The following is a 25,205-nucleotide window of genomic DNA, read 5'->3' as shown; positions in this document are numbered from 1 at the left end:
ATTAAAAAAAAAACAATTATGAATTCCTACATAGCACAAAAAGAAATAAAGCACGGGCCTGCCACTTCTTCTGGCTCTAATGCATGCATTTCTTCTGAACAAATTATGCCAACCAAGGCTACCTTTCTGTATAGCAAGGAATGGGAATACGTTCCCCTTCAGGAAACATATTCAGCCTTGGGGCTGTAGCTTCCTTAATTACCGTTCCCTATGTTGGTGAGTGCTGATGGAAATCTAGAGCTAAACAACACTAGAGGGCCACAGCTGCTTCATAGAAAATCATAATTATAACCATTATGTGCCATCAAGTAGACCCTGACCTACGGTGACCTTTTTTTTCCTGGATATAGAGTATACAAAAATGGTTTATTACTCCTGGGAACACTCTGATGCCATGTAGTTTGCTGAAGCTGGCTCTTCTCCAAGGAGGCGCAGGAGGAATCTGAACTCCCAACTTCTGGCTCTGCAGCCAAGAAGTCAGCTTGCTGAACTATCGGGCCAGTATAGACAACCATCCCACTATTTTAATCCAGATACATATAAATAGGAACTATGGAAACCTAGTTTTAAAGGGACAGCCAGTGGGAAACCATTCCAAATGCCATTAAATCATCTGCCTTAGTGTCCACCTATCATAGGTCACGTTTGAGGGAATAACTCTCTCTCAAAATTTATGGTTGAGGGTCCTCCCTGCTGGCTCAATGAACTGCAACTACTTTAGTGGCACAGCAGAAATACTGGATCAGGATGTAGGGGCCATGTACAGTGGGGTCTCGACTTACGAATGGCTCGACATACGAACGTTTCGACTTACGAACCGCTCACATAGGAATATATGGACTCGACTTATGAACTTAGATTCGAGTTATGAACTCTTTCCCCCCCCCCTTTTTTTAAAGCTAAGTCATCTTAGGTTAAAAGAAAAAAAGAAAAAATATCCCCCTCTAGTGGCAGAAGGCGGAATAGCAGCTTCCCATTAGTTTCTATGGATGAAAAGAGCAGATACGGATTAAATGGTTTTCAATTTCCTATGGGAAATGCAGATTCGACTTAAGAACTTTTCGACCTGAGAACTGCCTTCCAATATGGATTAAGTTCGTAAGTCGAGACCCCACTGTATACCGTAATCTCCTATAGTCTACAGACCACAAAGAATGACAGGAATGAATAATCTGATAAAATCCAAGGTTAACTCAGTCTGTCAAAGCATCTCTATGTTGTAAAGATGCAACTGGACTCCCAAATAATTGCCGTTTCCCGATCCTTCCCTGTTGATATTTGCTTGTCGTACGCAGTTGTATTTATTCAACAAGTAATGTGTGTCTTAGTGCATTTATCATGCGAACGTGCATTCATGTGCTTGCATTCATTTTTCCTGTGGGCAATTTTGAATCTGGCTTCATACCCACAACGAGCTTCTCCTAATGAGTGCCAGGAATCCTGAACAGGGATGAGGAAACAATCTCCTTCTCCATCTGCACGTTGTATGAGATTGTGTGGTCCCTATCCTGTGCTGATTGCAAGAGCTAGGCATCAGTGTATGTACATGTATAGCGCCATTTTCATTTTAGCTTGCTTCACTAGGGTTCTATCCCCACTGTTATCATCCGCGTAAAGGGTGAGAGCTTTCAGTGTGTTGAATTATTATACCAGTGCACCTACCTCTGTTTCACATCCTCTCCCTGCCAGATACAGTGATCCATATTTGCATGCTCCCTTAAATCACTCCCCAGCATCTGTCCCCTCCCCAGTCTTTTAACCAACCTCTGTATTTTTTTTAACAACCCTCATAACAGATGATGACAGTGCGTATGCCATGAAGCTGTTCACTTCCATCTGATTTGATTTCTGCAGATCAAGCTGCTTAAAAGACACCGGAGCAAGAGAAACTGCTTCTCGCTCATCAGTTGGCAACCTTATTCCTACCCATCATTGGGTTCTTTGGAGAAGCACAGCTGTTGAGTGGGGCTAATTTAAGGGTGCCGATTGCACACACAGGGAAAGAAGATGGCTTACTCTTCCCAGTCATTAATCATCTTTATTTATGTAGCCTCAGTACCTCCAGTGACAGAAATCAAGTGGGTGGTGAAAGAGAAGCTGAGACTGAGCGTAATTGGAAGATAATAACTGATTCACTGATGAATATATGCTTTCTCACCATTTGCAACCATATGTCTGCCTTTTCTTTGCCACAGGCTGTCCCACTCCCAACACCTGTCTTTTGTGCTCCTTGGGCCATAAAGTAATTAATTCATTTTACACAGAGTTATTACATTGTCTGTTTCAGAGAAATGTGGCATGCAAAAGTCCTTCAGCACTTTTATATCACTTTCAGCTGAGAGAAAGTGGGCAGAATGGTATGGCCATCTCAGGTGGGATACACTGGAGGGACGTGACACAGCTTTTCAGTCTCCTGAGCCAAAGCCCCAATGGCAGAAGTGCATTCTTGTTGCTGGCGATGCGCTCTTTACTTTTGTGCTCTTTACCTAAAGTAACTTGCTGCTCTTTGGTGCAGAGGAGAAAGCTCTCCTGTAGCCACTGTTGAGCTGAGATTCAGCTGCCAATCTGATGGGCTTCTGCAGTAATTATCTTCTTCATTCAACAAAACAAAACAACATTTGAGCACACACAATTGTGTTCCTGTGTTATTTCTTCTATATGTAACTTGTAATTAGAGGAAGGGGGGATGCTCCTTGAAGTTTCTGGGTGAATTGCTCCCCACAGCAGGACATGAACCACCTCTGTTTCTTTGCCTCTTTTCCTCCTCTCTCCTCACTGTCTTTTCTCCCATCTTTTTAGACTGCAAGCTAATTGGGGTAGATACTTGCCTAGTTGTTTCCTAAGCGATACTGTTAAGGAGCAATGTAGAATGCTATTGCTGCATGTGTATAAGTAAAAAAAAGAAAAAGAAAAAGAAAGAAAAAGAAAAAAATGTACAATCTATTATGCATAATAATGTAAAAAAGGACAAACTGGGGGATATTAAGTGGATCCATAATAACAGGAGCATTTTAAAATTGAGGAGTTGTCTATGGAGTGTTTGAAAAAAGGCAGGTCACAGGAGATGTGATGGATACACTTTCTTGAAAGACTATGTGAGCTACTTTCAGTCTTGTAGGATATATAGCCCCCAAGAGAACCTTGTCTTGGGAGTGCTGAATACACTCTTCGTTTGCATGCAGAGGCTCAAGAGGCTTGGCAGGAAATCTCTGTAGGCTGTATGCTGCAAAACATTCTCCAGAACACTCAGCAAAAGCTGCAAAACACTGGAGTTCCACCACTAGAAATATGTGGTGGCATTTTGGCATAGGAGGAAGGAGAGAAACAAACACATTCTGTAACACAAAGACAAAAAGAGATGCACATTTTACTACAATTCAATTAGAATTGTACAGTAGTAAATTCAGTAATTGCTACAATTCAGTTAGGATCTCCGGCTATCCTACCATAGTGGGAAAGATTGAGTCTTTTGTGCCTGCACAGGCTACTGCCCAGATGTACGCTGTTGATGATTGTTTCCAGGCACTGACTTGCTTTTCCTTCTTAAATGCTGTATTTTGAGCTTTTACATAAGACAGACCTTCACATTAAGGGTACCTTCAAATAGAAGACTCTCCTCTGCAGTTTAGGCAGATTGTGAGAAAGGTACTTTTTTTTTTTTGAATTATCACTCAATCCTTCAACAAGTATGGCCAGCTAGTGGCCATGCTGGTAAACTAACTAACTGTACCCAACTCAGAAATTAGAACTGGCTCATCAATGTGGAGGTAGTTCCATGAAGGTGCTGCTTTGACATAGGTGAGAACTTTGCCAAATGAATTTATGGATCTTATAAATCATACTGTTTTCAAAGGGGGCGGGAAATGGGGAAGGCTTTCGGATTAAAAAGACCCATGTGCTCTGTCAGCCTCTCATACACAGTAAGATCTTCTAGCAAAATTTCAACTTAGTGTAATAACCTTCCAATATTTCCTTCATTGTAAAAGTTTTTGATGTCAGAGTGAGCAACAACTCATTTTCCTGAGCTGTGTGCTCAAGGATTATCACTTAATTCTTCTTTGATTATTCTTTGGTTTCTTTTTTGCCTACCTATAGTTTCTACAATAAATACAACTTCTGCCCCAGACAATGGAGCCAATAAAATGTAGCCTATGTAAACTAGAGTTCTCAGCCATTAAAATAGCTTGTGTATTAGTGTTACTTTTCTCTCATGAAAGGGAGTGTCTGAAGCAAAGGACTTGGTGTATTTCTGGAGGGCTTCTTGTCTATGAGAGTTTTGTCTTGAGTGTAGAGCCTCAAGAGATACAGGAGAGTATCCCTTTCAGAAATCTGCTTTTGAGGGAGGAAAGCAAATGCCTGAACAGACCTCACAAAATTTGAAGCAAACTCTGTTCTATCTCTGCTAGTTTTAGGAATACTTAGACTTAGGAATACTTGTATGAAGTAACACAGTTTCTGTTTGGTTTCCTCTAACACTGTCAACACTGTTCCAAAATCTCATAGCGTTGAGTACTTTAGATTCTATTTATAAAAATGGAAACTGAGATTCTGAGCTGAACGTTAGATTCTACTACCTAATACCAGATTCTCTGAGCAATTAATTCTGTGCCATTAAGTCAGTGCTGACATGAGATACCTTTCAGGGTTTTTCAGGTAGAGAGTACTCAGAAGTGGTTTGTTGTTGTTGTTTAGTCATGGCTGACTCTTCGTGACCCCATGGACCAGAGCACGCCAGGCCCTCCTGTCTTCCACTGCCTCCTGGAGTTGGGTCAATTTCATGTTGGTTGCTTCGCAGACACTGTCCAGCCATCTCATCCTCTGTCGTCCCCTTCTCCTCTTGCCATCACACTTTCCTAACATCAGGGTCCTTTCCAGGGAGTCTTCTCTTCTCATGAGATGGCCAAGTATTGGAGCCTCAGCTTCAGGATCTGTCCTTCCAGTGAGCACTCAGGTTTGATTTCCTTTAGAATGGATAGGTTTGTTCTCTTTGCAGTCCAGGGGACTCTCAAGAGCCTCCTCCAGCACCACAATTCTAAAGCATAAATTCTTTGGTGGTCAGCTTTCTTTATGGTCCAGCTCTCACTTCTGTACATCACTACAGGAAGAACCATAGCTTTGACTATTCTGACTTTTGTTGGCAAGGTGATGTCTCTGCTTTTTAAGATGCTGTCTAGGTTTGTCATCGCTTTCCACCCAAGAAGCAGGTGTCTTTTAATTTCGTGGCTGCTGTCACCATCTGCAGTGATAATGGAGCCCAAGAAAGTAAAATCTGTCACTGCCTCCATATCTTCCCCTTCAATTTCCCAGGAGGTGATGGGACCAGTGGCCATGATCTTAGTTTTTTTTGATGTTGAGTTTCAGTCCATTTTTTGAACTTTCCTCTTTCACCCTCATTGCAAGGTTTCTTAATTCCTCCTCACCTTCTGCCATCAGAGTGGTATCATCTGCATATTGGAGGTTGTTGATTTTTCTTCCGGCAATCTTACTTCCGGTTTGGGATTCCTCCAGTCCGGCCTTTCGCATGATGTATTCTGCATATAAGTTAAATAAGCCAGAAGTGGTTTACCATACCTTTTGGACTGTGCAGGTTGTTCAAAGGTGACTCTTGTGGGATGCACAGAGGGGAACTGAACTTCCAGCCTCTATCTGTGTAGCCCTATATCTAAGCTATTGAATATTCCAGCCAGCTACTAGAGTCTCTACTTCAGTAGATCATTCCTTTTAGTTAAAAACAAGAGTGGAAATAGAAATGAATGTAAACAAAGCAACTAGTTATTCATTGATATGATTCATTTTCCAATGGTTTCAGTTGGAATGAAATCACAACAATTTGGAACTACCTGTACTGTTCATAAATAGAATGGGCGAGGTTTGAGCAAGAGTAATGAAATTGACAGACGTGAAATTTTATCAATGTCCTCTGAATCTGAAATCTGGCATTCTGATCTATTTGAAGGGTAGCAGAATCCCAGCTGGGTCTCCAACAGAAAGCAAGAGAATGGTTATGGAGTGCATGCTTTCTAAATTTGCTTGCAAAATGGGGACCTTTTTCTCATCTACTGTGAAAATTGGCAGGCTTGATGCCTGGGAAGAACAGTAAAATGGTTTCATGTTATTTCATTGGAAATCATTACATTTACAGGGAACAGACAATTGGCTGGGTTTCCCATTGAAACTGATTTAAAAAATGAGCAGAAAAAAAATAATGTGTTAATTCTACACTAAATATCAGAAAAAATAGTAAATCAAATATATGAATAAATGAATGAAATTTTCATAACAAAAATTAATGGACAGTGGAATAGTTCTATTAAGCTGGTGTTTTGTCTGTGGGCAAAAGACTGTTATACATATATAAATGTGGATACAACCTTAATTATATTTTCTCATAATCTATTAATTATAATTATTGGGCTGGTAAAAATGCAACACTGATTTGCAAGTGTCATTCAGTTTAAGGCCTATGAAATGTGTCATTTTAGGCTTCAAAAGACTGAGCCAAAAGATAGAGAAATCTATTCTGTCTGGATAACTTCAGTCACCACAGCTGGCACGAGTACAAACAATAACTTAACCCAACTTTAAAAATCAAGGCTTACTTTTTAAAAAGTACTGTGCTCCCACTGAGTATGTTAGTTTTCTTGGCTGCTGAGGACCCATGCTGGAATTGGATGAACTAAAGATTGGAAATGTCCTGATGAGATCAAGGAAAGGTGGCAAAAGAAGCCTTCATGTATGCCAGGAAGTGCAGGCAGGATAGCAGCACTGCAAAAAGGCAGTGTGGATACATGGCCGATCATAATTAAAACTGTTTAAATTTCTGTCAGTGTTATTGTCATAACCTACTTTTCAAAGAAAGAAGATGTAGACCTTTTTGGGTTTATGATTAAACCACTATCAAATCTCACATACAGAAGTCTAATATAGAGCACTAATTATGTACTCATAATTTAATTTGCAAAATTTTCATCTCTGTACCCACCAAATATAGAGAAAGAGATGAAAGGGGACAAATACAGTTAGCTAGGCCATTTTGTACTGTCCAGTTAGCAAAATGTTTAAACATGAGTCCTACTGCTCTTTGATAATTGATACTGGAAGTGGAATCAGGCTTCTTTGCCCCACTGCTGCTGCTTCTCCGGTTTCAATACAGTACCAAGTGCAATAAATTCAGCTGTTCAGTGACTGAAATGTGGTGGTGAGGCAAGACTCACTTCTGTCTGCGTCAAAAGAAGTGAGACTGATCTGACTGAAAAGTGGGAAGCTAGCCAAACCTCAGCACAAGCTCTTAATACTACCAATCTATATCTGTTAGACTGGAAATTATTAACCAACAAAATAACAGAGGGATACAGTACAGCCTGTGAAATCATGAGCTTATTCTTCTTGTACACTAAGTAAAAAAGAACTTTGTAGGAGTTTGAACGTGACTTGTTTTGGATTTGTCCCTCTGGTCTATGATCTTATTGGCTCTCTTGTTAATCTGTCTCTTTGGATAAGTGAAAGGCCCAGTCCTGTAAAATAATAATTGCATGCCACCAAGTTGTTTCCAATTTATGGTGACCCTTTGCAGGATTTCCTAGATAGAAAGTACAGTACTCAGAGGTGGTTTCCCATTCCCTTCTTCTGGGGGTGCCCTGGGACTGTGCAGCTTGCCCAAGGCCAGACAGGCTGGTTTTTCTCCCTGGAGGCACAGTGGGGAATCAAATTCTCAACCTCTCACCTAAGCCACTGAGCAATCCAGCCAGTGTGCTCAATCCTGTAGCCAGATCCTGCCCCTCCTCTGTCTGACTACCTTACAAACATTTGAAAAGTGTTATCATTTCTCCCCTCAGTCTTCTTTTCTCATGTCTAAACATGCCCAGTTCTTTCAGTTTTTCCTCACAGGGCTTGGTTTCCAGTCCCTTGATCATCCTTGTTGCCCTCCTCTGAACATGCTCCAGTTTGTTGGGCATCCTTCTTAAAGTGTGGTGTCCAGAAATGGACACAGTACTGAGGCCAAACCAGTGCTGAACAGAAGGGAACTAGCACCACATGGGATCTTCCAGATAGCACAACTACTGGTTGTTCTAACTAGGAAATTTTCAGATCTAGTCCAAAAAAGTAACTGTACCAAGATTTGTACAGAACTTCTGAAGTCCTGTCTGCCCCCGTTTCTTGTTTTGGGACTTACGTTAAATCATTTGAATGTTTCTTTTGTTTCTTCCCCAGCCCCCAACTACTAAGGAAATTCGACTTTTAAAATTTCCCCAATAAATTACTTATATATTTTATTTCCAACCCCCTTTCGTGGAACAGAGGTCCCATTGGGTTGGAAGTACTGCATCCCGGGGGGGGGGGGAAGCATTCCTTTCTTTCCCCAACTCATGTTTCGTAATCTCCACCATGTCAGCCAAAATGAGCCCAAGATGGTGGCCAGCTGAGGTGAATCACAAGATGGTGCCCTCTGCCATTCCTGGCCACATTGGCGGTTGAAATTTACTTCAGTGCTTAAGATCGTATCCTTTTACAAGGCTAGTTTATAGATAGTTTGTCTGATGTACGCTCCCCAAGAGAAAGGAACAGCCTGTGAAATCAGAAGGAAAAGTGGGGAGGTGTTCACTGCTGCCTCCCCCAAGCATCTGCTGCCTGAGGTAGAGGTGGCCTGACTTCATGTGTATTTTGTTTTTAAAAATTGAGATACCTTGGACGGAATGCTGCAGAGCATATGTATTGTGAGTTTGTTTTCAGAAAAAAAGGCCCTAAGGGTAAAAATGTCCTTGAGCTGTACAAAATGCTTTTTCTGGGAAGAGGATGCTTTCCAACTGTCCAGTGAAATCAGTGAAATTGAGTTTTTAATTTTTGGTAAAATTCCTCTAGCTCTACAGCAGGAGTGCAAGGACCCACAGGGTAGAATAGTTTAAAGTTCTCCAGCTTAATCCACTATTTTTTATCATCAACTGGCTGTTACAGTCTCAATAACTCATTACGAGACCAAAGGATAAAAGGTTTCATTTACTTACAGTTGTGAACAGGTCTACAACAAACTAAACAAGCATGGCTGACTGACCTTCAGGCTTCAACAGGCCCCAACAGACTCACCGCTCTCAACAGAAAAAGGGGGTGGGGGAAGAGCAGAGTGATGGGGCTCCCTTCGAATCAGAGAGAGGAGGGAATGACCGCTGAATAGACCGATAATCACCCCAAACAGGAAATAACTCTCCCAACCACAGACACTAAAGGCAGCATGCAAGTTTCCAATAACTCCAACAGAAATAACCTGTCCTAGTAAGCATCATCTTCGTATCAAGCATGGGTAGAATGGTTTGGAGTAGAATTAGGTTGAGATGGCAGCCATTTAATGAAGGTTTACCAATATATTCTAATTTGGCTGTCTTTTCAGATAATTAAGACATCTGCTTTGCAATATGACACTTCTGTGTGTGCCTCACGGTAAGGTAGAGAGATTCATGTGGCAGCCCAGTATGTGAGTATTTAGTTTCACAGTAGATAGATGTGTACTGTACGGAGGCAACCATGGTCCTGCCCCTGTCCCTATGGTGTCTTAGTATCCAGGTATTCGTGTACATTAATAACAAAGGTTTGCATTTCTGTTCTGGCTTTACAGCTTCCATTCCTGACCACCAGATAGGCCAGTATATGTGTGTGACCCCTTTGAAATAAATGTAGTTACCAGAATCTCTTGTCCGTCTAATTGACCACTAGAATCAATAGCATATATTTATTCTTATGCATGTTTAGTTACAACTAATGCTCTGTGGCCGGCATCTTCAGAGGACAGCACTCTGTGCTATTTTCTTTAGTGACTGACAAGCTGAGAGAATTTTCTTTCTGAATGGATTGTTGTGCTCTGTTCTTTTTAAATGTGTTTTTAGTATTGATTTTATTGACCATTTTCAATATAATGCATATTTAATTCTTTTAAAATATTTGTATACTCACTGTTTTTAGCTTTTAAATACTGTCTTTTAATTGTTCTAAATTGCCTTGGGTGCTTTTAAGGATAATGGTGGGTAAAATAAGATTAGATAGATAGATAGATAGATAGATAGATAGATAGATAGATAGATAGATAGATAGATAGATAGATAGATAGATAGATAGATAGATAGATAGATAGATAGATAGATAGATAGATAGATAGATAGATAGATAGATAGATAGATAAAACATTCCCACCTTTGCAAACATAGAAGCTGATGAGCTTGTCAGTTTCTCTGCTCAGTTTCTCTTTCTCACTCAGTTGTGTGCCTTCTCTCTAGCCAGCCCCATCTGTGACTCCCTTTCCTTTTCTCCTTCTCCACCCCTCTGTGTGTGTGAGTGATATCTGTTTTATTTTTTTCTATCTGTCATACTGAACTAGCACTATGCCAGACTTTATTTATTTATTTATTTATTTATTTGATTTATATCCCGCTCATCTGGTAAATCTATACCACTCTTCAAGAAATAATAATAATAATAATAATAATAATAATAATAATAATAATAATAATAATAATAATAATAATAATAATAATAATAATAATAATAATAATAATAATAATAATAATAATAATAATAATAATAATAATAATAATAATAATAATAATAATAATAGCAGCACCACAATAGAGACAGCCAGCGTAAAGGTGAGTGGGTGCAGAACAAAGCCTCAAATGCAATGATTCTAAAAGCCTGTATAGTCTCCTTAACGGATATACAACACAGTTTCAAACAGATTAATAGTGTACCCTGACCTAAGAACCACACGACTACCATACACTGACTTAAAACTCCCCAATTCATCTTGCATTTGATTTTTGTAGTGTAACTGTACCCTTAGTCACAGAATTTGAGAATTGACCTCTCTTCATTAAATCTTGTCTGCAATTCAGATTAGTAGTTTTCCTTATAAATGTAGCTTTGTAATCCAGTGATACCATACCTTACTTATTCTTCATTTGTTGCTTGCACCAACCTTATATTTGTGACATGGATATACTAAAGCGGCAGCAGTTAAAATGGTTAGAAATATAGTATTATAAAGGGCAAGGGCAGCTTGTAGGCCAAATGGTGGAGGAATGGCTCACTAGAAAATTTTAGAGGGGGATTCCCTTCCCCTTTGTTAAGAGCATCTATAGGTGAAGCCTTCGTAGAATGGATCAAGTTCAAAATGTATTTGAGAGTTTGCATGATTGAAAGCCTTCCAATGTCAGAAATTCTCTGGTTAGGGAAAGGTGCTAGATTAAACGTGATTTCCTAAATGCTTGTTCGTAAACTGCATTGGTTGCATTTAAGTAATCTTCTTGGACATAGTAGTGCATTCAAATATACATCCTTCAGGCACTGCACTCTAAGGTAGTACTTGCTATTATGCATGTTTCCTGGACCTGATATGCTCTGCACTTGAGAGAACTCAGAAGGGTACCCAGAGGTAAACTAAGTTTGACTTTTCTTTTGGACTGAGTGTTCTCTTTCTCCAGATGTTTGCTTTTGAGGCTTTCCTGTTGTTAGCCAACAAAAGGGGACAGAGGATTGAAGACCAAGGTCACCACCTAATTTTAACTGAGTAGCTGTTGATGTCATTTTTATCTTGGATGTCATATGACACCAGTAACTGGTCTCATTGTTATGAAAGCTGTTCTGCTATACTTGAAAGCACTTGTAACACAGAAGACACTGGCTCAGGTGGAAGTAGGAGATAAACTACGAATAAGCAACGCAGCCTGATGCCTCTTTGCGCTGAAGTAAGTTCCACTATGTTCAGTGGTTTTTACTCCCAGATAAGTATGTTTTAATTTGTAGCCCAAGTTAGACTTTACAGATAATTTGCAATAAGCTCAATTTATTTACCAGCAACAACTCCATATCTCTGTATCTGGCCCCATAAATTGCATTTCCAATTTTGGAGAAAGGGAGATGTCATGTTTAAAATCTAACTCATTCCCCTTTTAGGAATGTCTTAGTTTTCCTGGAGAGAGAGGGCAGAACATCGTATTTGTTCCACGTATTACACTCTGCTTTTTTTTACTGCTGCTGTTTCGAAAACTTGTTTTGATTCTGCTTTTAGTTAATTATTTTTATAAAACAAGATGCACATGATAGTCTCTCAAATGCCCCCTGTTTAAACATCTACAATAAGAAATTAAAACCACACAGGCAGCCAACACAATGGGTGTGTTTGCACATAATGTTAACCCCAGATTTCTGCCATATGTTGGCTTAGTATGAACAAGCAGCACAGCTGAACTCCTAGCTAGCTTGACTGCAGTCTTTGCTTCTATCCTTGCATAGGTAGGCAAGACAAAAAGTTATCTCTTCCTGGTAGGTTCTACTTGCTCACACAGGAGGAGGAGCAATCATTCAATCTGGGTAAGCCAGAAATCCTGTTTTACCATTATGATTTCTGTTTGAGGCTTTTCAGGCTATCAGTTACAAACCAAGGTTGCAATTGCTAATAAGTAGAATAATTAGACAATTTAGAAGGTGGATTGTATTTGTGAATTATAAAACAGAGTACTGCCCATTAAGAAATTTCCACTGGATGTTATAGAATTAATATATATATACATATATATATATATATATATATATATATATATATATATATATATATATATATATATATATATATATATATATATATATATATATATATATATATATATATATATATATAAAATGAATAAAAATTGGTAGATATATTCTTAAGGGGCAACAAATGTGATAAGTGTTTCTTGACAGTCACTTTGTGGAGGTGGTATCAAAGTGTTCAATGTACACGTTTTAACACTGTTATGGTGCTCATTGTTTGTTTTAATATAAATGCTGCATTTCTCCTTTCTGCAGAAAGTTCAAGGTAGTTAATATTAAAAAGAGCAAGGAAAGCAATTACTGTAACAAACCTACTAATATTGTATTAGCTTGTCAAGGGTAAAGGTAAAGGTTCCCCTTGACAATTTTTGTCCAGTCGTGTTCGACTCTAGGGGACGGTGCTCATCCCCGTTTCCAATCCATAGAGCCAGCGTTATGTGTGAAGACAATCTTCTGTGGTCACATGGCCAGTGCGACTTAGACACAGAACACTGTTACCTTCCCACCAAGGTAGTCCCTATTTATCTACTTGCATTTGCATGCTTTCGAACCGCTAGGTTGGCGGGAGCTGGGACAAGCGACAGGAGCTCACTCCATTGCGTGGATTCGATCTTACGATTGCTTGGTCTTCTGACCCTGCAGCACAGGCTTCTGCGGTTTAGCCTACAGCGCCACCACGTCCCAATTTAGCTTGTCAAAACCTAAGTTAATTCTTTAAATTTTTGCAGTAACTAACAAAGTTGGTAAAACTGCCGATCAAGAAATATTTCGTTTTGGAGTTTTAGCTTTTGGCTATAACTTCATTTGCTTTCAAATACGTTTCTGGTTATAGGATTCATTTGTATGCTAATGACACTCAAATCTATCCCTCCAATTCATCTGATTACAAGGAAGCAGTTCTGTGCCTAGATCAGCGTCTGTTGTCAGCAACAGACTGGGTAAGGACTAACAAATTGAAACCTAATCCAAACAAGACAGAGGTGCTTCTGGTTAGTCAGAGGGCAAATCAGGGAATAGACATTCAGCCTGTATTGGAAGCGGTTACACTTTCCCTGAAAAGTCAGGTTTGTAGATTGGGTGTGGTTCTGGACTCAGCCTTCAGCTTGGATGTACAGGTTTCAGCAGTGGCGAGGAGTACATTTGCAGAGTTAAAGCTGGTGTACCAGCTGTAATCCGTTCCTTGATATGTCCTATCTGGCCTGGGTGACATATGCCTTATGCATCTCATCTAGAGTACTGCAACATGCTTTATGTCGGGCTGCCTTTGAAGGATTTTCAAAAAAATGCAGCTGTTTCAAACTGTTGACTGGCTCTGGTTACAGGGAACATATCACTTTCTTATTACAACTTCACTGGCTACCAGTCTGTTTCTGGGTCCATTTCAAAGTCCTGGTTATTGCCTATAAAGCCCTGTAGAACTTGGGTCCATGCTATTTGAAGGGTTGTTATCACCCCTATATGAGCCTCTTCAGCTTTAAACTGAAGATCAGGCAGAACATTAAAACCATTGTCAGATTATTTTAAAATGTTCAGGTCTTAAAGGATCTACTGCTAATATCGTGGTGCCAGATACCCCAGGACACTTTCAGAGGTCTTGGGGAGGTCAATGTATCAGAGCTGTTTTAACAGTATTGAGGGTCACAGACATGATATTAGTCAGGTGGTTTAAATGTTCTGGCTGTACAGTGTAAGATCTTCTGGGGAGACCCTTCTCTTAGTTCTACCACCTTCTGAAGCTTGTTTGGGAAGGGTATGAGAGAGGGCCTTCCCAGTGGTTGCTCCCAGGGTTTGGAATGCTCTGCCCCAAGAAGCCAGGTAGTTTCCATCTCTTTTGTCCTTCCTCTTGTTCTTCAAAGACAGCAAAGACCTTCCTTTTCAGGAAGACTTTTAAGCAATAAATGTCTTAGGAATGCTTTGTTTATTAAACCTAGAAGTTTGTAAATGTTTTTACAATTTTTTTTACTCTTGATATGTGCTTAACGTGTGCTTTTAAAAATAGCGTATTTATATAATATTTTTAACTGTTAATTTTAAACTGTTAATTGTTGTATGGTTTTAGCTGTGGTGAGTCACCTGTGAGAGGAATAACTTATGGCAGTTTCCTCTAGAAACTGCATAGAGGAGAGACTGTGATCAGAGAAACAAGGGGGCAATTCTAGTGCAGCTCCCAAAAGGAGTTTTACTGCTGTAATCCAGATTGACAATAAGAAGGAAAACTATTAGATGTGACTGTAACACATATCATGAAAATAATAAAGCCTTCTTACCAGACAAAGGATGTGATGAAGCCTAGAGCATTATGTACTGAATTTCAGTATCATTCAAACACTGTTTCAAGCCCCAAATTCTGCTTCCCGTCTCCAGCCTTTCAAGAAGATTCTGTAAGGTTGAACACAATGGGACAGAAGAATGCAATCTCTGGACGTTTCTTTTGGAATCTCCATGCAGCTGTGTTCCATGCTGTCATAGAAATGATAAGTCATGTGACCCCAGGAGAAGTGATAGTGAGGAAATCCAACTGATTAGTTCAATTGTTCCTCTTTCCCTGTTCCATTTTTACAATTACCTGGAAGACACGCTTAAGCAGTAGTAAAAATTTGACTTCTGTTGGAGTCAATATCCATTTAGACAGATAAGCCTCAGGCTTCCCTTTGAATATACAGACTCACAGGAGAAGAAAGCATAGCCCAGAATCTAAATCTTGTCTCAGAAGAAACATTATCCTTTCTTCCTTCTGGGTTTGTACGCCTGCAGAAGACAGCTATGACATCATTTAAGAACTTACGGGTAATGCACCGTATAAATATGGATGAGTTACCTTTCGAAGGCCAAGAATAATTAAATTGGTGGGTTTTTTGGGCTCTTTGGCCCTGTTCTGAAGGTTGTTCTTCCTAACGTTTCGCCAGTCTCTGTGGCCGGCATCTTCAGAGGACAGAGGATTAAATTCTTAAGGCTTGTATGAGACATTTCCATTTATTTAAAAATAGGAAGTTTAAGTAACCATAGTTACCTGTACCACTGATTACATCAAAGTTAGTTTTATTTTAGCATTAGCTTATCATTAGTGAGGTACAAATATCAATGTTGTCATAGTAGAAGCACTTACTAATCATCAGTAGAAATTCTGTATGTTTTTCCCCTCTCTGCATGGCAACCTGTTTCTATTTCTTTTTCACATGATTGCTAAAACTATTGATGCTGGAGATGCCTAGTTATCCTATCAGATGCCTGTCTTTAAATATTTTGAGATGCAAACTAATGTACGTATCTATGGTGTTATTAGAAATGCAAACAATTCTGTAAAGCACTTTTTAGGCCTCCCAGAGGAAGCCTGTTGGGGAGTTGTTGTTAAGAGAAGGAAAATGGTCTCCCGGTGCTCTGGAGAGGCAATTAGGAAATGGAAAGTCAATGGTTATTGCAATAATAAGCACGGTGCTGAGCAACGCATGCCCTAGGTCTTTTTCTCATTCTTATTGTGCCATATTAACAACACATTTGTTCTGACATCAGAATTTTTAGGGCCACGAAACAGAGATGTTCCTTCTCAAATTGGCTCCTGTCTTAACTGTTCACTTTCATACATGATGAAGGCAGAAGGGAGAGTGCTGTCCATTTTGTGTACCACCTGTGATGTACATGTGCTTGATAACTCACCACTAGATTGGCATTTCATTTAAGACTATAAGCGTGTGAGTAAGCCCTATCAAAGGGTGACTTACTGCCAATTAGACAGGCATAGGTTTGCACTGCAAGTGACTGCCCAGGTGTCTTCTACTGATGCAAAAGAATCATCTTGATGCTCCTCTCTTGACAGACACTGGATGTCATCAAGACTCTTCTGATTTTGTATGTGGCAGCTGTAAACAATGACGTTGTGTTGCACTCAAACTGGTCTCCCAGGTTCTTCAGCCAAAAAGTTGATTTCTTCATCCTTTTCTATTTCATTTTATTTTGAGTGATCATCCATAATAACCTGTACTTTTAATTTTCTACTCCATAACCAAAAAGTATTCTAACTTTCTGCATTTTATGTGTTTTATGATTTCTTAGTCTTTATTCATTAACTTTAATTCTTCTTTGTTAGTTGGCCTGACAAAGAATCTGAGATAAATGCTTTTATCTTTATTATAATAGCATGCATTAAGGTTCACGATTTCTTGCTACACAGTAGATTAAGAATACATAACACTGTATAATGCTCATGCTCAGAACCAATTGTAATGTTGCATATTGGCGTTCTTCATCTTAACAAAGGTGCTCAAGGCTATTTCTGTCCAACCTCTGCTGCACCACTATGAACCCACTATTAAGTTGATTGAATTTTGAGCAAATTATGTTCAAATTACTCTATACATGCAGTGTGGATCTTTAGCTGCAGTTTTTGGGCTACTTCTTTTTTTACTGATTACCATAAAACTGATTTTCTTAACACTCATTTTAAAATTGTGTTCCATATTTACTCAGTAAACTTTGGTCATGTAAATTATAACTTAGATATGCTGTACTCTCTGTTTATTGATAACCTCCTGCTTGACAATAATACCATAATTTGAATCAGTGTTTCCCTAAAGATGTTCTCAGAGGACAAATTAAAAAGCAGTGCCATAACATCACTCTATGTCTTTTATGTCTTTTGTCATCTTGTCTTCAACTTTCATGTCTGCTTTTTGTTTACAATTACTATGAATTCCACTGTCTTAGCATGAAAGACTTTCTTGTAGTCAATAAAGCAAGTGTATAAATGCATCTTCATGTTTCCAGATACGTATACAGTATAAGGAATAGTTAATCCTGGTTTCAAATTGCCTCTGAATCCAAATTGCATCTCTCCTGCCTCTTTGTCACAATTCTTGTAAAATTTGCCATATATTAATTTAAAGACAATCTTAACTGATTGGCTTATAGACCTTGTTCTGTAGTCACTACAAGCTTTTATACCTTCCTTTTTGAATAATGTAATAAAAGATCAGTTTTGACCAAATTTCAAGAATGATTCCTGTTCTGCGAAAATAACGGGTCCAGAATCTTTAACACTTTTTAATTATCTTTTGGCAATTCCAAATTTTACCAGTTCCACATCTCCCCTCGTGAGGTTCCATGGCTGAGCAGTGATTTGAACCCATGCCTCCTGAGGCCTAGTCTATCATTCTGTCTACTACACCACACTGGGTATCAATCAATCTCTCTACTTGCAAGTCAAGAAAAAACATTGTCCAGGTATTCTGCTGTATTTTGTTACCTTGTGCTGATTCCCCGTTCTTTATATCTTGTATACAGGAATGTAATGGGATGCATGGTGAGTGACTGAATTCTCCTGGTGCCCTCCCAATAACCAGCAAATCAGTGAAAGTTGTTCTAGTGCAATGGGCTTATTCCTTTTTTATGGACTGTTTTATGCAAGAAGCATTAAAACTTTTTGATTCCTTACCTACATTATCAAAGTAGAACAGACTGTATGGCTATCTCATACACCTCAATAACCATTTATTCCCGTGACAAGTAGTCAAGTGCAGATTAGTGTTTTCAGACTGCAATTCCCAGAATTCCCCTGGCATCTCTCAGAATTGGATTGCAACTCTCCCAATTCTCCAACAATTGTGTGGGCAGCATTCCGGAGGTTACTGCAGAGTAGTGTCTACTTTGACATTTCATGTTGCTGGACCCTCTGCTGCCATCTTTTCAAACGTACACACACAAACACACACACACACCCACACACCATGACTACCACACAGGGAGTATGCCTCTCCGCAGTCTCACCTTTTCCTCAGTCTCTCCCATGCGCATGCAGGTGGGCAAGTGCCTCATGAGAGAGGGTTTATTTGTATTTATTTATTTGTCTCATTTATCGTCCACCTTTCTCCTGATTAAAGGACTCAAAGGGTTTGCCCTTTCCCTCTTGTAAACATGCCTGGCCTGTGCTCTGAGTGCAGAGTTGAAGTGTGGAGATTTGTGGTTTTGGCTTGGCACGAACCTTGATCCTTAATCATTCCCTTGTCAAGCTTTCCTGGTATGACAAGAAACGTCTGCCACCATAGTGTTATTTCCTTTTCCCTCTTGGATAGCCTTGCTCATGGCATTGCTGCTGAGGCAGTCCACTGTTGGGCTGTTCAGTCACAGCCGCAGTCTGCCACAACCTGACTGAGAACTGCATCTCAAAGGGCAGACAGATGGCATACTTGGCAGAACATTTACTTACTTACTTACTTACTTACTTACTTACTTACTTACTTACTTACTTACTTACTTACTTACTTACTTACTTACTTACTTACTTACTTACTTACTTACTTACTTACTTACTTACTTACTTACTGCAAAGTGCTATTGTGGGTGGTTTACAACATCAAATGAAATAAAATGCAACCAGTCTTGTGGCGCAGTGATTAAACTGCTGTACTACAGCTAAAACTGTGTTCATGGGGTGGTATATAAGCAGCACACTTTGCTTTGCAGAAACAAAAAAACAAAAACAAAAAAAAACCCACGTAAATAAAACAGGTCAAACAATTATGGACAAGATGCATAATTTGCAAATAAAAGACAAAGCGGGAGGCATAAGGACCAAGCAGGGAGGCATGAAAAGGCTTCTCTGAGGAGCTGTGTTTTCAGTAGCCTTCTGGACGTTAGGAGGGAGGGAGCCAGAGGTACTTCAACCAAAGTATTAGTGCCACAGTGGAGAAGGCTTGGCTTCTCTTAGGTGATTTCCCAGCCTCCTTTGGAGTAGTCACACATAGGATCATGGCCTGAGATCTCTGGTAGCCAGCTTGAAATTCACTCAGCCTTCCATCTTTTCAAGGTCAGTAAATTGAGGGTGGGGGGTGAATACAATGTGTAGCCTGCATAATTAAATTATGAACTCCCCAGAGAGTGTTTTAAGCACTGTGGGGCAGTATATAAGCACCAGAAGATCTGGTTGTGTTTGTTGTTGACCTTGGAAAAGGTGCCCTGGCAAGTAACTCTGATGCACACCCAGGTTATCACTCTGTGGTCGTCTACACCAGTGGTTCTTAACCTTTTTGAAAGAAACGCCCCCTTGAGCCATTGAGGAAGTTATCATCGCCCCCCTCCCCGCGGTGATGATATCTTATTTATTTATTTATTTATTTATTTATTTATTTATTTATTTATTTATTTATTTATTTATTTATTTATTTATTTATTTATTTTATTTAAGACACTTAAATCCAATGACCCCTGAAAACAAAATTCAATTCCAAGAAAATGAAATGCCCCCCAAAAAGTAACATTTAATGATTTAGTTGCAAGTAAATTTTAAGACGCAAAAAGAAATATAAAAAGGGCATAAAAACAAATGCAGAAACTAAAAATTTCAAGACATAAAGTCTGAAACAAAATTAAAATAGGAGGAAAATATATACATTCATGCACACTGTAAAAAGGCTGCAGCCATCTTCACAGGTTTGGATTGATCCAGCGCCCCCCTTCCGCCCCCCCTTCTGCTCCAGCGCCCCCACACCGCCCCTTTTCGTTCTACTGCCCCCCTGAAAAATGAAATCGCCCCCTGGGGGGCATTATCGCCCACGTTAAGAACCACTGGTCTACACTGGCAATTTCAGTAGGATTGGTGAAGCTTTTTTCTTTTCTTTTTGGCTCCTAGTGGCTTTAAATGTCTTTAGCTTCTTCAGTCGTGTGATCTTAAAGGGCCATTGCTTTGCTTTGCTTTGTTTTGATTATTTCTGTTGTTAACAAGCAATGTAAACCTAGGATCAGTGGAAATGACTTCAGCAGCCAACTGTAAATGGAAACCTGTCAATAGATATACTGTATCGATTTTGTTTCATTTGGCTGACTTTATGGAAACAAAGAATAAGGAAGTAGCCTGGTTAAAAAAAACAAAGGATTTTTTTTAAAAAAATAGCATACACCTCTTTACCATTTGGATGCAGTTCATATTACTAGTTCTACCTGTATTTTAAATTTTGGCAATTTCTTCCTATCGGTGTTGCTTTTACTGTGCTTGTGACCTATTATTTTGTTTCTGAATTACTGCAGATTTCTATTCACTAATGTACCTGTTCTCATTTCCATCCCTTCATTGCAGTTTTTTTTTAAATTTTGACACCTGGTTTGTACTTTCCCCTTGTTGTCTCTACTATATCTTATTTCTTTCTCCATTATCATTGACTTTCTGGTCTTTTAAAAAATCCTCTAAAATATTATTTTTCTTACTTATATCCTCCCTACTCTTCCCCTATTTCCTCACCCACTACGTATATTCCCTCCGCCTCCCCTTTTTTTCTTACTGCTATGGGAAAAAAAATATTTATCTTTTGGGTTTGTTTTTTCCCCTCCTGGAGGCTTTGATTACTTTTTGTGGTTTCTTTTGGGCTTGAATGATTGCTTCTTAATCTTAGAACTGCAGAGCTGGAAGGGACCCAGTGGATTACTGAGTCTCACCCCTGTCAAAGAGGCACAAATGGGAATAGAACTCCCATCCTTTGGTTCTGATATTATACAAAGGGAGTGTTCTAAATTGCTTTACTTTTTCAGGAATGTTTGTATCCGTCATAAGTCGGAAGCAATCTGAAGGCACAAAACAACTAGAGTAGGTCTATTGAATCGGGGGGGGGGGGAGGAATTTGGTGAGTCAATTTCTCTGTAAGTTCAAATGATTCAAATTTACCTACTCTTGTGACTTACTTCAATGTCGTAAGTCACAATTAGAGTTGACCCATCTGAATCAATGGAATTAATAGAGGAATTCATTCCCAATTGATTCAACAGGCCTACTCTAGTGTGACTTACTATACTAAGCAACTGGATTTCATCCAATATAACTTGACAGCTATCCAGAGAAACAACATCTTTCATTAATAAAAGATGGAGAAGCAGCTCTAAAATAAGAATTATAAAGTATCAAAATGTGTTGATTGAATGTGAGGTTTGATTGAAGATTTCCATTTGAATATGTTACACTTTAGAAATAAACTTATCCACAAGAAAAAGAAAGCAAGTATCAAATAAAAGCGTCTTGACTTCCCATTTAATGAAAAAGGCAAGCCTGTGAATATCTGTATGAATATAATTCAGCAAATGAGGTGCCTGGGTGGAAGAGACCCTGTTCCAATTTGCCAGCTGCTGAAACTCAAGAGATGTGTGGTTTTAGACAGAGGAAGAGACAAAGAGGAGTCTATGTTGAGATGGTTGGGAGAACTTGAAAGTGTCAGACTTCTGAAACCAAGCTTTTAAGAGCAGAGAAATACGTAAGGGAACGAGCAAACAGAGACAAAAGACCCTAAAGGTAAACAATGTTCTTTCTGGGATCTGGTTGAGAAGGGTGGAGGTTAAAAGGAGGGTAGTGGGTCCTACTGCAGATTCACCCTATTGCTTCTTCAACTTCTGTGTGGCCTTGAAGTTGACCCTTTCTATCTGCCTCTTTCATCATAAGGAGACTTTGCAGTAATCTTAGTGAATACAGACTGGTGATGTCATCAGCACACATTAATGGATTAATGGACAAGCTGAACAAGGCCTGCAAATATGTATCTATGGATGTACTAGAATAGCTCACTCCCCCCACCCCATCCCAAATTCCAGCAGCTTCCCCACCACTTCGAACAATTCTGTTGGAGATGGAACTTGGAAACCTGGTTAGAATTCTGGATTGATCAGACTTGATCGCAGACTTTACTCATTACTTCGGATCCTGGAGTTTGGCTAGAAGTTACTGTTGCTATCACCAGTGAAAACAGTATTTTCCCTTTTCCCTAGCGAATTGTGCAGATCTCAGCAAAATTAGGATACAGAAATGGACATTCTTCGGCTGCGACTAGACTGGCAAGGCAAATCACTCTGATTCAGCGTTGTGGCAATTTGATTGGCAGCTTGTATTATAGCTGAATTCGCAGTCAGTGATTATACAGGGGTTTCAGATTGATTTGGGAGTTCAATGTTCACATTTGATGTAATGTGATCCACATTCCAGCTCACAACCTCCCCCCCTTTCTTTCCTTCCTTCCTTCTCCTGGTCCTGCCTCTGTCGATCCTTTTTTGATTTGCTGTCAAGACTCTTAGTCTTGAAAGGATTGTACAGTGTTCTGAAAAAGGTGGCAGTGTTCCATAGTTCTTTTTAAAATGTACAGAAATATCAGAAACCACAGGAAATCTTTTGTTTTGTCTGGTTTGTTTCTGAGTTTGTTTGATTTTTTGTGTTTTGTTTTTCCTCTTCTGAAGGTGATCTAGAGCTAAATTAGTATATCAGTACTAGTGAAAATGTGATAAGGTGATCTAGTGCTAATCTCATATATATATAAATGTAAAAAATTTAGAGGATGATAGGGGGTGGGGGGAAGTGAATGTTCCCATGATCCTGAACATCACACCCCAAGTGCCTATGACATTGAAACACTACCCACATATATCCTTCCTGCATCAACTGATGACATGGGGAAAAGTGAAGTTGAATGGTTCCAGCTTGAGAAAAGTAGAAGACACTAGTCACAGAGAGAGAGAGAGAAAGAGACAGAGAGAGAGAGAGAGAGAGACACGTTGGGATCAACAAGGGCCAGTCCAATTCAAATCAGCCTTTGCATTGTATGATCAGGAAAAAAGAGAATACATCAAATCAATCAGTACTATTACCATAGGAAATCCTGCAGTAAGGTTCCCCTTGACAATTTGTCCAGTCATGTCCGCTTCTAGGGGGAGGTGCTCATCCCCATTTCCAAGCCATAGAGACAGCGTTTGTCCGAAGACAGTTTCTGTAGTCACGTGGGCAGTGCGACTTAGACACAGAACACTGTTACCTTCCCACTGTGGTAGTACCTATTTATCTGCTCACATTTTACATGCTTTTGAACTGCTAGGTTGGTGGGAGCTGGGACAAGCGACGGGACCTCACTCCATCGCGTGAATTCAAACTGCTGGTCTTTTGAAAGTGGGAGCTATTAGTCTCTTCTCCTTTGAAAGAATGTTAGACATTTCACAGATAAAATGAGGTAGGAACAGTGACTGGAAGCTACAGGGTTAGACCAAAAGAAGCTTTATCAGGCTATTGCTAGCACCATGAGTTGGAAATACATCTCATTTCCAATTGTTTGATCAGAAATAATCCCTTCTTAGTCAACATCAATGACAAGAAATGGAAAAAGTTGCTAAAATAGTTACATGCACTTCTAAGTATTCACTGCCAAGCTTTGATAGTCTTAATTTTCCTTATATATTTTTCTGCTCTTAAGTTTGTTTGTTGGCCCACTGGGTACAGATTTTGAAATAATATGCTGAATAATGAATGCCTTATAATTTTTACAAGTCTGTCTGAGCATTCCCCTTCTGCTTTTCAGTTGATTTGGTTGGGTGACGGCTGCCACTGCCATGCAGCAAGGTTAAATTTATTTGTTCCTCTCAGCATCAAGAGAAGGTATCTATCTAGTCATGGGGGATCTGGATTATAGAATCACGGAATAATTGAGTTGGAAGGGGCCTGTAGGGCCATCAAGTCCAACGTCTTGCTCAATGTAGGAATTAAAGTCAAAGAAGATACGACAGATAGTTGTCCAGTTCTCTCTTGAATGCCTTCCAGTGTTGCAGTGGTCACCACCTCCCAAGGTAATTGGTTCCACTGTCATACTGCTCTAACAGTTAAAACGTTTTTCCTAATATTCAGCCTCAATCTGGTTTCATGTAGTTTGAATCCATTATGTCCTGCACTCTGGGATGATTGAGAACAGATCCTGCCCCTCTTCTGTCTACCTTTCCAGTATTTGAAAAGTGTTATCCTATCTCCCCTCAGTCTTCTTTTCTCAAGGGTTTAGATTGTCATAGTTGTTTAACCCTGGAATAAGTGAAGGCAGGAAGACATTTTAAAATATCAGCTTTAACATGGGCTTGAGCTGTTTCTTCTTCAGGCTGAGAAAATGTCTTGGCCTTAGGGTCACCAAGTCGTGGGGTGTCATTGAATGGACGTGCTTTTCTATGTCTCCAGCTAGGAAGACATCTCAGGGTGAACAACACTGGAGGATGGGATAGATTAATTTATATATATAATGGCTTTAGAGTTTGGGAACCTATTTCTACCCAGCACCAGGGCTCACTGGCTCAGTGTTGTCTTTTTTTATGTTTTGTTGTTTTTCCTCTCCAAAGGGTCTGGTGGGTGTTAGTACAGTCACCCACTGCCTCTCTTCCTCCCCTGGCTCCTGGCCTTCTGGGTATGCCAGTGTGGGGCCTCTGGGGCCCTTTGGAACAAGGTGGGGAGGGAAGAATCTGCATTACAACTCCTGAGTCTTTTTTGTTGGTCAAATCAGATCAAGTTTAATATGGTCATAGACCAATATCCAAACATACAAATAAATGTACAAAAACAGTAAAACGCATGTATAAAAACATATACACTACAAAGTTAAAAAGCAGTGAAACACACTTATAAAAAAATGTACTAAGGTAAAAACATCCGAACAAAGTAATACATTATATTACCGTAGTCTTCCTTTCAGGTTCCCAATAATAACTAAAATCAAGTAATTTTAAAAACCTTCCTTTCACTGATTTTAACAGCAGCTGCAAGACATTTCGCCACATTGTACCAGATATCTATGTTGCATCCAGACAGCAATGAAAGTGTGTAAAAAGCCTCAGAGCACCCAGGGAGTAATTTTAGATGGTAAGGT

The 25,205-nt window shown here is 39.5% G+C and overlaps 1 protein-coding gene across 3 annotated transcripts in view; it reads left to right on the top strand.

Annotated features, from left to right (window-relative positions):
- The window catches only part of SLC4A8 (solute carrier family 4 member 8), a 119,034-nt gene that overhangs the window by 16,108 nt on the left and 77,721 nt on the right, over window positions 1–25,205 (top strand). Inside the window, exons 1-2 of one of the 3 annotated variants that reach the window (XM_078384613.1) lie at window positions 11,654–11,729; window positions 12,277–12,354. The exons of 1 other annotated variant lie outside the window; for it this stretch is intronic. In XM_078384613.1, coding sequence (XP_078240739.1) covers window positions 11,712–11,729; window positions 12,277–12,354 — 96 coding nt within the window. In that variant the 5' untranslated portion in view covers window positions 11,654–11,711. Of the gene's footprint in view, window positions 1–11,629; window positions 11,730–12,276; window positions 12,355–25,205 lie in introns of those variants that run through there. One more of the 3 variants, XM_020784555.3, reaches the window with a different exon arrangement.

This window comes from Pogona vitticeps, chromosome 2 (genome assembly GCF_051106095.1).
Source record: "Pogona vitticeps strain Pit_001003342236 chromosome 2, PviZW2.1, whole genome shotgun sequence".
NCBI lineage: Eukaryota > Metazoa > Chordata > Lepidosauria > Squamata > Agamidae > Pogona > Pogona vitticeps.
The sequence above is the reverse complement of the archived record's forward strand: the minus strand, read 5'-3'. Positions and strand labels throughout refer to the sequence as shown.